Source organism: Phaenicophaeus curvirostris, chromosome 11 (genome assembly GCF_032191515.1).
Source record: "Phaenicophaeus curvirostris isolate KB17595 chromosome 11, BPBGC_Pcur_1.0, whole genome shotgun sequence".
NCBI classification, from domain to species: Eukaryota; Metazoa; Chordata; class Aves; order Cuculiformes; family Cuculidae; genus Phaenicophaeus; species Phaenicophaeus curvirostris.
Window position 1 is genome coordinate 20,732,593 of NC_091402.1, and position 9,853 is coordinate 20,742,445.

At 52.5% G+C, this 9,853-nt stretch overlaps 1 protein-coding gene across 1 annotated transcript; it reads left to right on the forward strand.

Annotated features, from left to right (window-relative positions):
• Positions 1–814: 814 nt before the first annotated feature.
• Positions 815–9,166, forward strand: DUSP7 (dual specificity phosphatase 7). The gene is made up of 3 exons (XM_069865879.1): positions 815–1,370; positions 3,680–4,108; positions 6,717–9,166. Exons 1-3 carry the CDS (start codon positions 959–961, stop codon positions 7,022–7,024), a joined length of 1,149 nt encoding a protein of 382 aa, XP_069721980.1. The 5' UTR covers positions 815–958; the 3' UTR covers positions 7,025–9,166.
• Positions 9,167–9,853: the final 687 nt, after the last annotated feature.

Genomic DNA, 9,853 nt, shown 5'->3' on the forward strand with positions numbered 1-9,853 from the left:
AGCCCCTGATCCAGCGTGGGGTGTCCCTGCTGTGGCAGGGGGCTTGGAACTGGATGGGCTTTGAGCTCCTTTCCAACTCAAATCATTGTACGATTCGAAGGGGGGGGGGTGGGGGCGCCTTCCCGCGCTCTGCCCACGCTGGCCACGCCCCCTGTCCATATATGGACTGGTCGTGGGGCGGTGGTGGGCGGGGCCTGAGGCGGTGGGCGGGGCTTTAACCAACGGTGGGTTATGCGGTGGGCGTGGTCTGGGGTGACGGTGGGCGTGGCCTCCGAGCGGCGGGCGCGATATGGGGCGCGTGCTCGCCGCGGTGGGCGTGGCCTGAGGTGGCGGTGGGCGTGGCCTGTGCCGGCGGTGGACGCGGCCTAGTCGCGGTGGGCGCGGCCTAGTCGCGGTGGGCGAGGCCTATGCTGGCGGTAGGCGCGGCCTGTGCCGGCGGTGGCGCGGCCTGTGCTGCCGGTGGGCGCGGTGGCGGTGGGCGCGGCCTATGCCGGCGGTGGGCGTGGCCTAGTCGCGATGGGCGAGGCCTAGTCGCGGTGGGCGCGGCCTAGTCGCGGTGGGCGAGGCCTATGCTGGCGGTGGGCGCGGCCTGTGGTGGCGTTGGGCGCGGCCTAGTCGCGGTAGGCGAGGCCTATGCCGGCGGTGGGCGCGGCCTAGTCGCGGTGTCGCGCCTCCCCGGTGCGTGACGCGCGGGCGCCGCGGCGGGCGGAGCTGCCCCGCCGCTCGGCCGTCCCCGCCGCCCGTCCCCGCCTCCCGAGGCATGACCCGCCGAGCCGGCGGCGAAGCGCCGCTTTAATTGAGGCCGCCGGGATGAGGCGCAGCGCGTAGGGCAGAGCGGGGGCTGCCGCAGCGCCACACACACACACACACACACGCGCGCCGCATACACACAGAGCGAGGGCTGCACCGGAGCCGTGGCCGGTGGGCCGGGAGCTGGCGGCCGCCGCTGCCGAGCCCCATGAAAACGCAGGTCTGGGGGAGCTCCCCGCGGGCGCCCATGGCTGCGGCGATGCCGTGCAAGAGCGCGGAGTGGCTGCAGGAGGAGCTGGAGTCGGGCGGCGGCCGCTCGCTGCTGCTGCTCGACTGCCGCCCCCACGAGCTGTTCGAGAGCTCCCACATCGAGACCGCCATCAACCTGGCCATCCCCGGGCTCATGCTCCGCCGCCTCAAGAAGGGCAACCTGCCCATCCGCTCCATCATCCCCAACCACGAGGACAAGGAGCGCTTCGTCAAGCGCTGCAAGGCGGACACCGTCCTGCTCTACGACGAAGCCACCGCCGACTGGCAGGACGGCGGCGCCGCCACCTCCGTCCTGGGGCTGCTGCTCCAGAAGCTGCGCGACGACGGCTGCAAAGCCTATTACCTGAAAGGTGAGGTGCCCTCCCTCCTTGGTCCCCCTTCGTTGCCCTCCCTCCCTCCTTGGTCCCCCTTCGTTGCCCTCCCTCCCTCCCTCCTTGGTCCCCCTCGTTGCCCTCCCTCCTTGGTCCCCCTCGTTGCCCTCCCTCCTTGGTCCCCCTCGTTGCCCTCCCTCTCTCCCTCTTTGGTCCCCCTCGTTGCCCTCCCTCCTTGCTCCCCCTTTTGCCCCCGGCCGGAGATGGCTGGATTGTTCCTTTCCCCCTGCGCTTGATTTATTTATATTTGTGTGTATATGTTTTTCTATACATACATATACATATATACATCCTTCCCCCCCTGCATCCCGCATTAATCCCCCGCACAAAATGGTCGCGGGCTGGAGGCGCCCCGCTTCTCCCCGCATCGTCTCCCCAGCAGCGGCCACAGGAGCCCCCCAGGACCCCTCCAGACCCCCCCGAACCCGTCCCGAACCGACCCTGACCGGTCCCCCCTTCACCGCTCCCCAGAGGGGCTGTTTGGGGGCTCCCTCCCCGGTTCCAGGCTGCCTTCGGGAAGGGATGCTCAGATTTTGGGGATGCAGGAGGGCGTTTAGGGATGCAGGAGAAGCCCCCTTTCCCCCCCTCCCTCCCTATCTCCAAAAAGACAGCGTTTTTCTCCCTCTCTCCCTGGAGATGCCAGCCCTGCACCCCACACGTACCCTTTTGGGAGGGCTAGGGGGTGGTTTGGGGTTTTGGGGGGAAATATGTGGTTTTGGGGTATTTTGAAAGATCCCAGCAGGCTGAGCAGAGCCGGCTGCTGGGACCCTTCCCATCCTCCCAGTCTTCCCAGTTCAGTCACAGGGTGGCGGGGTTGAGGCAGAAATGGCAGGAGAGCGGAGGCGCGAAGGAGCTGAAGGGGGGAGAGTGGTGAGGAAAGTTGCCACTTGCAGCCCTTTAAAAAATCATCAAGACCCTTTTTGGGTACCTCAGGGAGCCCCTGGGACGGGGTTGGGGTGGCAGGGAACAGGTAGGTTTTTGGGACCATCCTCTGGGGTCGCACAGCCTGCAGAAGCCTCCTTCAAAGGGGACATCAGGGGGAAAAATCTGCCTCCAGCACAGGGATTGATCCCGCTTTCCTTTCAGTCCCTCTGCTCCCCGCCTGTGCCAGTGGGAGAACCCCCTCATCCCATCCTAGTTTGGGGTTTCCCAATGGATTCCATCGCTCCTTCGCCTCGTCTTCCCGTTTCTCTCGCCATCATCCTCATCCCTAGCAGGAAGGTGCAGCTTTGAAGTTACTCCTAAGCTCTCCCTGATGGGTAAAGGAGCTGAGCGCCTTTCTCTGCCTTTATATTTTCTGGGAGCCTCAGTGGGAAATGTTTTCAATTAAAATTCCAAAATGGCTCCTCGGCGCTGTCTGGTGGCGCGGGGGGAGGAGGAGGATGAGGACGAGCCTTTTTCATGAATGGATGTGGCAGGAGCTGTCTGTCCTGCTCAGTGACCCCACCACAACCGCCGAACCCACTAACCAAGTTTCCAGGAGGCCTTTCTAATTAAACCATTTGTCAGTGTCAGATACCGATGGCTGAGCTCTGGTTTAATATTGCCTGGAAAAGAGGTAGATGAGTGGGATTTTTTTGCTTCCCTGCCTCTGCTTTCCTTCCCAAACTGTTGAGCCGAGGAGCCTGAGGACTCTAGAGCAGACAAAAAGGGGTCCATCCATCCTCAAGCCGTCTGTGGTTTGGGTGAGGAACAAACGTGTGACACTGCTCTGTCGCAAAATGTGTTTCCAGTGATAAAATAGGTGTGAGGATCGCTCTCCAGCAAAACTCACGGCCTCTTTTCCTGCTTGACGGTGAATTATTTTACTGAGTTTTAGTGCCTGGGCTGGTTATGTGGTTGTTCTTCTCATTTTACTTTTTCAGACGCAAATATTTTTGTGCTTTTCTGTCTAGGTGGCATAATAGCTCTTGCCTGAGCTGCCTCAGACCCATATTTCTGAGAGGGAAAACAGGGCGAGATTGTCTCTTGCCATTGATTTTTAGTTTTGGATGCTTTTTCTTTTGAAATTGAGATTTGGCTCCTGTTTATCTCAAGCAATATCGAACTTCGTAAGAGACAGTCTTTGGTTTCCTGCACCTGTTTGCTCAGTAACATCTACCCAGGGAGGATGAGGGAGCAGGGAGTTGCCTTTCTTGGGGTGAAGTTGAAGGTATAGCAACTTTTTACTGGCAGACTTGCTAAGTAATATAAACACTTGTTCAGGTGGAAGGATATCCTATTCTGAAAAATAAAACTTCTTTTTCTCTCTGCCTCTCCCCTTCCCTTTCTCCTTTCCCCCTTCCCAGGTGGTTTTAACAAGTTTCAGACTGAATATTCAGAGCACTGCGAGACAAACCTCGACAGCTCCTCACCCAGCAACTCTCCCCCAGCATCGGTCCTTGGCCTGGGAGGGCTGCGGATAAGCTCTGACTGCTCGGATGGTGAATCTGACAGGGAACCCAGCAGTGCCACCGAGTCGGATGGGAGCCCCATCCCTAACAATCAGCCTGCCTTTCCGGTCCAGATCCTACCTTACCTTTACCTGGGCTGTGCCAAAGATTCCACCAACTTGGACATCCTGGGCAAATATGGCATTAAATACATCCTGAATGTGACACCCAACCTGCCAAACATGTTTGAGCACGACGGAGAGTTCAAGTACAAGCAGATCCCCATCTCGGATCACTGGAGCCAGAACCTCTCGCAGTTCTTTCCCGAGGCCATTGCTTTCATTGGTAGGTGGTTGGCAGAACATCTCTTTTCCTACTCACTGCTCGGGAATGTGGGAAGCTGCTTCCCAGGGCTGTTGCTCATCTCTGGCCTCACCTCTCCGGGGCACAGCATCAGCGCTAGCTTAACAGCCGAGTGTCATGCTGCTGAGGTGACACTCACGGCGCGTGTCACCCTGACTGGGTTTCAGGGTGGCCTCCCCTTCCAAAGTTCAGCCCTCTTGCAGCACCTCAGCTGGGTTCCCTGGAAGTGGTAGGACAGGCCCTGCTGTCTCTTGCCTCTTTGCACTTGGGTGAAATGGTGGGGAGCTCCTTTGACTGCTTTTCTCCGAAGAGAAAGTGCTGATGGGCTTTGCGTTAACGTGACTGGTGCCAGCAATGCCTTAGCCCCAAGTGTGGTTGCAATCTGAGTGTAGGGATTGTGTTTTCTTTTCCCAAGGGGGTTTGCTAGTCTAGTTGAGATCCCACTCTAAGTTGCCCTAGCATAACTAACTCCTCGTATGGATACTTCTCCTAAGGTAAGTGTCAACACAATGGGTTGGTGATTACAGTTACGCCGCAGAGCTCAGCTGGAAAAACTGCTGTGCAGGCAGCCCCTGGGACAGCTTTGGCTGCTCTTGGGAAGGGGTGCAGGAGGCAGATCTTTTGTCCCAGGCTTTGAAAATTGCTTCTTATTCTTTGAGAAGTGTCTGTCAACTGAATAGGGATGTACCCTTCCAGCTTGACCTGTGCTGTCTGCTGGTGATGGTCGTTAACCTAATCAGTTCTGATTTATGGGGGGCAGATGACACAGGTAGTCGTTACCACTGTTAACTATTAAAAGCCCTATGGCTTCATATCTGATCAAGAGCACTGGTGTAGGTGAAGGTAAGGGGGGCCTTTTACCTTCAGACTGAAGTCTGTGCAGCCTGTTTTGATGGTGCTTTGCTACCCTTTGGTTTCAGACCCCAGTGTGTGCACTCACTTGCTGTGCTGTAAGGCCTGAAGCAGGCAGAGCACTAGTAGGTCCTCGGCTGCTTTTCAGTTGTTGGAAACCCTTGTTCCCACATTCTCCCTGGCCCTCAGCTTCTGTTCTCTAGCAACATGACTAGGGGCAGAAGCAGCTGCTTTGGTGTGGTGGCAGAGATCAGTCTGTGTCCCGTGTGCACTTCCCACACGGAGCGGGGTGATAAACATCAGGAGTGAGGTGCAGGGTCCCTGCTGGTGTGTAGCATTTGGGATCTGTCCGCTCTGGTCGGGCGATGTCTCTGTGAACACGGTGCTTGTGCTTTCCAGCTAATGACAGGAAATGGAGGATTACCTCACTCTAAAACCAAACACCAAAAAATGCGGCGCAGGTCAGATGAAAGGCAAAAATGTCTCAGAAAAAATGTTGAACGGGGAGAGACTGGGGGGAGGGCTGGGTGATTGCTGACGGTACTGGGAATTCTTGCTTTGATTTGGAGGCAGGGGCAGAAAACCTGTTGTGGCTTGGGTCTGGATTTTGTTTTGCCTACATCTTCATTGCCCTTCGCTGCCCTCGTGGTGCCAGAGTGTGTGTGTGTGTGTGTGTGTTGCCTCTGGCTTTGCCTGAAGATCCCTTCTCCTGCCACCTTCTCCCTTCCTGCCAAGCTCTCTGTCAAATGACTGACTTCAAACAGGGCTGCCCAGAAGTAAGCAGCTCTGGGTCCTTGCGTGCATTCAGTGCTCTCAGTGGCGTGTCCCTCTTTCAGCACTAAGATGTCAATTCATAAAGGGATCACGCTGTTCCGGCTGTGCAAGAGACAATGAGTGTGTGTGTGCTTTTCAATCGGTGGCAAGGGAGGGGAAATTTTGTCGCTGTTCTCTCACCATTTTTTTTGGTCCAGCCTGCATTCCTGCTCCCTGCTACCATTCATCCTGAGAGCCTCCTCCAACACAAGCGTTTGTTTGTAGTGGAGTGCATTTCTGTCGGTCCTAAAGAACGATTTCGCAATAAGGGAAGTTCCTGCACTTCAGACTCCGCTTCAATTGGCTTCGACTGCATTTGAGAGAACTTCCTAGTGAAAGGAGGACAAGAACAGTGGAAGAGAATAGCTTGCATAGTGCTGGGCTGTAGCCTCACTTCAAGTGCACAGCCTTCCCTAGTTAGTTGGTAGTTGAGGTGGGTGTGCTGGCATCTCCCTGGAGCTGTTGTCTCCAGCTCCACATGCCTTTTGTGGGTTTCTTCATTTCTCTGTTTGAATAGAGGGTGCTGATGCTCCCTAGGTGAGGGATGTGTTACCAGGCTTGGTTAATTCTTCTTCTTGGTTAATTCTTTGGCATGGTTTAGTGTTTGATAGGAATGGTTGGACTCAATGATCCGGTGAGTCTTTTCCAACCTGGTGATTCTATGATTCTCAAGCATGTGAGATGCTTAGCCTTGCTGTGCAAACTGGGATGCGCAGCTTGGCAGTGTGGTGGGAATAGCTCAGGAGCCCTTTTGGGAGAGATGTGGGTGTCAAAGGGACACGAGATGGTGTCACTAGGAGCAGGGGATCCAGTTCTGGCAGTTGTCCTGGTCCTGGAAGCTTGCAGCTGCCACCTGCCCCTGCTCCAAAGCCACGCGTTTTTGGTGCAGAATAATAGACTCCCCCTTCCCCTTGTCTTGTTTCAGATGAGGCCCGTTCCAAGAAGTGTGGGATCCTTGTTCACTGCCTCGCTGGCATCAGCCGGTCTGTAACAGTCACTGTCGCCTACTTGATGCAAAAACTCAACTTGTCCCTGAATGATGCCTATGACTTTGTGAAAAGGAAAAAATCCAACATTTCCCCAAACTTTAACTTCATGGGCCAGCTCCTGGACTTTGAGAGGACTCTGGGACTCAACAGCCCGTGCGACAACCGCTCGCCCAGCGAACAGCTCTACTTCACCACCCCCACCAACCACAACCTGTTTCAGCTGAACACTCTGGAGTCCACATGAAGGGGATGCCGCCTGGTCGGGAACTTGAGCATCAAATTGCTTCTCTTGAGCATTTCAACTCTTAGAAAAGTATCTGTCTTGCCAGGCAGCTCTGAAACGACTGGCTTCTCTGGGCAGAGGTGCCTGATTGCTGCTTTAAGAAGGCTAATGCCGTTCATTAGTGTCCTGATCAAAGTGGTTGGATGAGGTAGTCTTTTTACAGGGGGTTATTTAATACGGGCGATGTTACAGCGTTTTGAACGCAGCTGTTACCGGCAATAACCGCTTTCCTGGGTGCATTGGGACTGTCAGAACACGCACACGTGTGAAGAGCTACCAGGGGTTAGCTTGCTGTGGAGAATGAGGAGATTTATGCACTTGGAAACCTTGAACAAAAGGTGTTGGGCCAAGACTGTTTTAAAACCCAAGTTTACTTCATTTTTTGTTTTTTGGGTTTTTTTATTTTAAAAAAAGAAAAGGTAGATCTTACTCGAGCTTTGGGTTCAAACTCTTTTTAAATATGTAAGTTCCTGACTGTTTGTACAGATGAGGTTGCAAAACCAGTATTTTATTCTGTTTCTTGTTTGATCATTTATTATTTTTTTTAATCAAATGTTTATATTGACCAAATGCATTTTGCACACTTTGTGAAGCCTTGGTATGTCCTGGCATATTACTGGGTACTCCAGAGAGAGATACATGCTGCTGCTGTTGTTGTTAGCATCTGGTAGGAAGCTTTGTTATGTGTGAAGGCCAGTTGGGCTTAAACGCAACCCCTTCACCACTCCTGCACTCACAATCACAAACTCTGCACTGATTCAGCCAAGGTGACTAAGCCGCGAGCTTTCTTTTTTCTTTTTAATGCCGCCCCTGCCAAAAACACTGTTTGCTGTTGCCAGAGGTAAAACCCTCGTAGCCTCCAGAGTTGGTAGAAGCATGTCTGAGCCCGGCTTCGTTTTCTGCTGCCTGTTGACTGACTTAACGTCATCCAGCTGGCCCGAAACCATTCCAGCTTCCTGAGTGCAGAAGGTAGTTGTGCTGTTGGCGTCTCGCGCGCACGCTCGATTTGTTCCCACGTGCGTGGGGCGGAGGGGGAACACGGCGAGTGCCTGGGAGCAGAGCGAGGATTGTGGAGTGGGACGGGGCTCAATTGTCACGCGCAGAGTGTGTGAGGGGAGTGAAGAGGTGTGGAAATGATGACAAGACCGTTGTAACAGAGAATTTTTTTATATATATATGAGTATATATATATATTAACTGGCAAATTCTGAGATGATTGGAGCTTTCAACAGAGGTTCTGATTTTTTTTTTTCCTTCCTCTTTCAAATAACTTTATGCTGTGCCTTCTATTCTGAGAAGACTTGTTTATATTTCTGGCTAGTGTTTGGCAAACACCTTATACGAAGCCGGGAGGGGGAGGAAGTGGTAATAATTTCTGGGAGGAGGGCAGAACGGATTTGGAGATTTCTTTATTGGCTGCAATGTAGTCCCTCCTTTCTCCCCCCTCCCTGTCCACTTTAACTCTCATATAAATGAAAAAAAAAAAAAAAAAAAAAAGCCACGGATTTTTTCTAAATATCCAGTTTTTGTACTTTTTTCAAGAAAAAGAAAAAAATAATAAAAAAAACCACCTCCATCTGGAGGAATGTTAGACGCTGTCACATCCTGAAACCGTTCTTTTTGTTCAAGATGTTACCAGAATGTTGGAATGAGCTTCTCTTTCTTGTTTTCTGGTTGTTTTTTGTTTGTTTGGGTTTTGTTTGCAACAATGTTGGGATCGTGGGTCATTGGAAGGGAGAATGGACATAAGTACAGTTGTGAGTGAGAAAAATTGAGAATATCCTAATTGCATCTTACCTCATGGAGGAATTTATTTTTTCAGGGATTTTTTGACAGTGCATCTGTATTGCATTACAGCTAAGCTGGTTTGTAAAGGCTTCCTGTGCTGTTAGTGGTCTTTCTTCTTTAAAGGAAAAAAAAAAAAAGCAAAAACAAAAAAACAAACCAAGATGCATCTTGTGATTAGTACAAATGAGAGCTTGTTAGTGAGGAATGGTTCTGCTTTCTGAGTTATGAAGGAAAATTAGTGACCCTATATATACTGATCCAATATTGGGACTTTGTTTATATTGCAAATAAATATTATTTTTTCTTTAAAAATGATGTTTGTGTCAGATGCTTGTCTAGCTTCTGCCCATTTAAGGGCACACTGCTCTTACCCTTTTTTTTTTTATGGTCGATTAGTATTATTCTGTGACCACGGAGAGCATTTGCTGGGCAGTGTTCAAGTATGGTGTTTGGTTTCGTGCACAGCTTAATTTTTAAGACCTGTGGTAAAATGGAGAGGGGGAGGTGGGAGGGCAAGGAGAGGGATATGGGGTATCAGATAAACTGGAGAACAAAGAACAGCTTGAGAATGGGACTGACTTTGACCCCGGCCGTTCCTCCGTGCCAAAAAGAAGTAGATAAACAGTGAACAAAAGTGTCTTTAGTTTAAGTGTGGTCTACCAAGGCATGGCATGCGAGAGCAGACTTTATTTTGGTAGGAAAGCAAGAAGTTACAGGCTGATGACTACTAATGGGTCTCCCAGAGCAGGGATGCCCTCCAGCATCCTCAGGTGGGTGCCAAGCCCTGGCTGCAGTGTCCCCATGGGCTGTGGGTGCATGAGGTTTGTGGGCAACCCGGAGGGGCTGATGTGGATGATCGAGGTTGAAATGTGGCTCTGTGTATCTGAGTGCAGCCCAGCTAAGGGACTCGAGCCTCCATGCCTCTGCTCGTAGCTGGGGAGGACTGAGCTTCCCTGCCCCTGTATTCCTTGTTTTAATCTAAATGGCAAGAAATCAAACGAC

Coding starts and splice junctions, on each gene's coding strand:
- DUSP7 (XM_069865879.1), top strand. CDS start 959: ATGAAAACGCAGGTCTGGGGGAGCTCCCCGCGGGCGCCCATGGCTGCG. Junction 1,371..3,679: donor CAAAGCCTATTACCTGAAAG/GTGAGGTGCCCT, acceptor CCCCCTTCCCAG/GTGGTTTTAACAAGTTTCAG. Junction 4,109..6,716: donor CGAGGCCATTGCTTTCATTG/GTAGGTGGTTGG, acceptor GTCTTGTTTCAG/ATGAGGCCCGTTCCAAGAAG.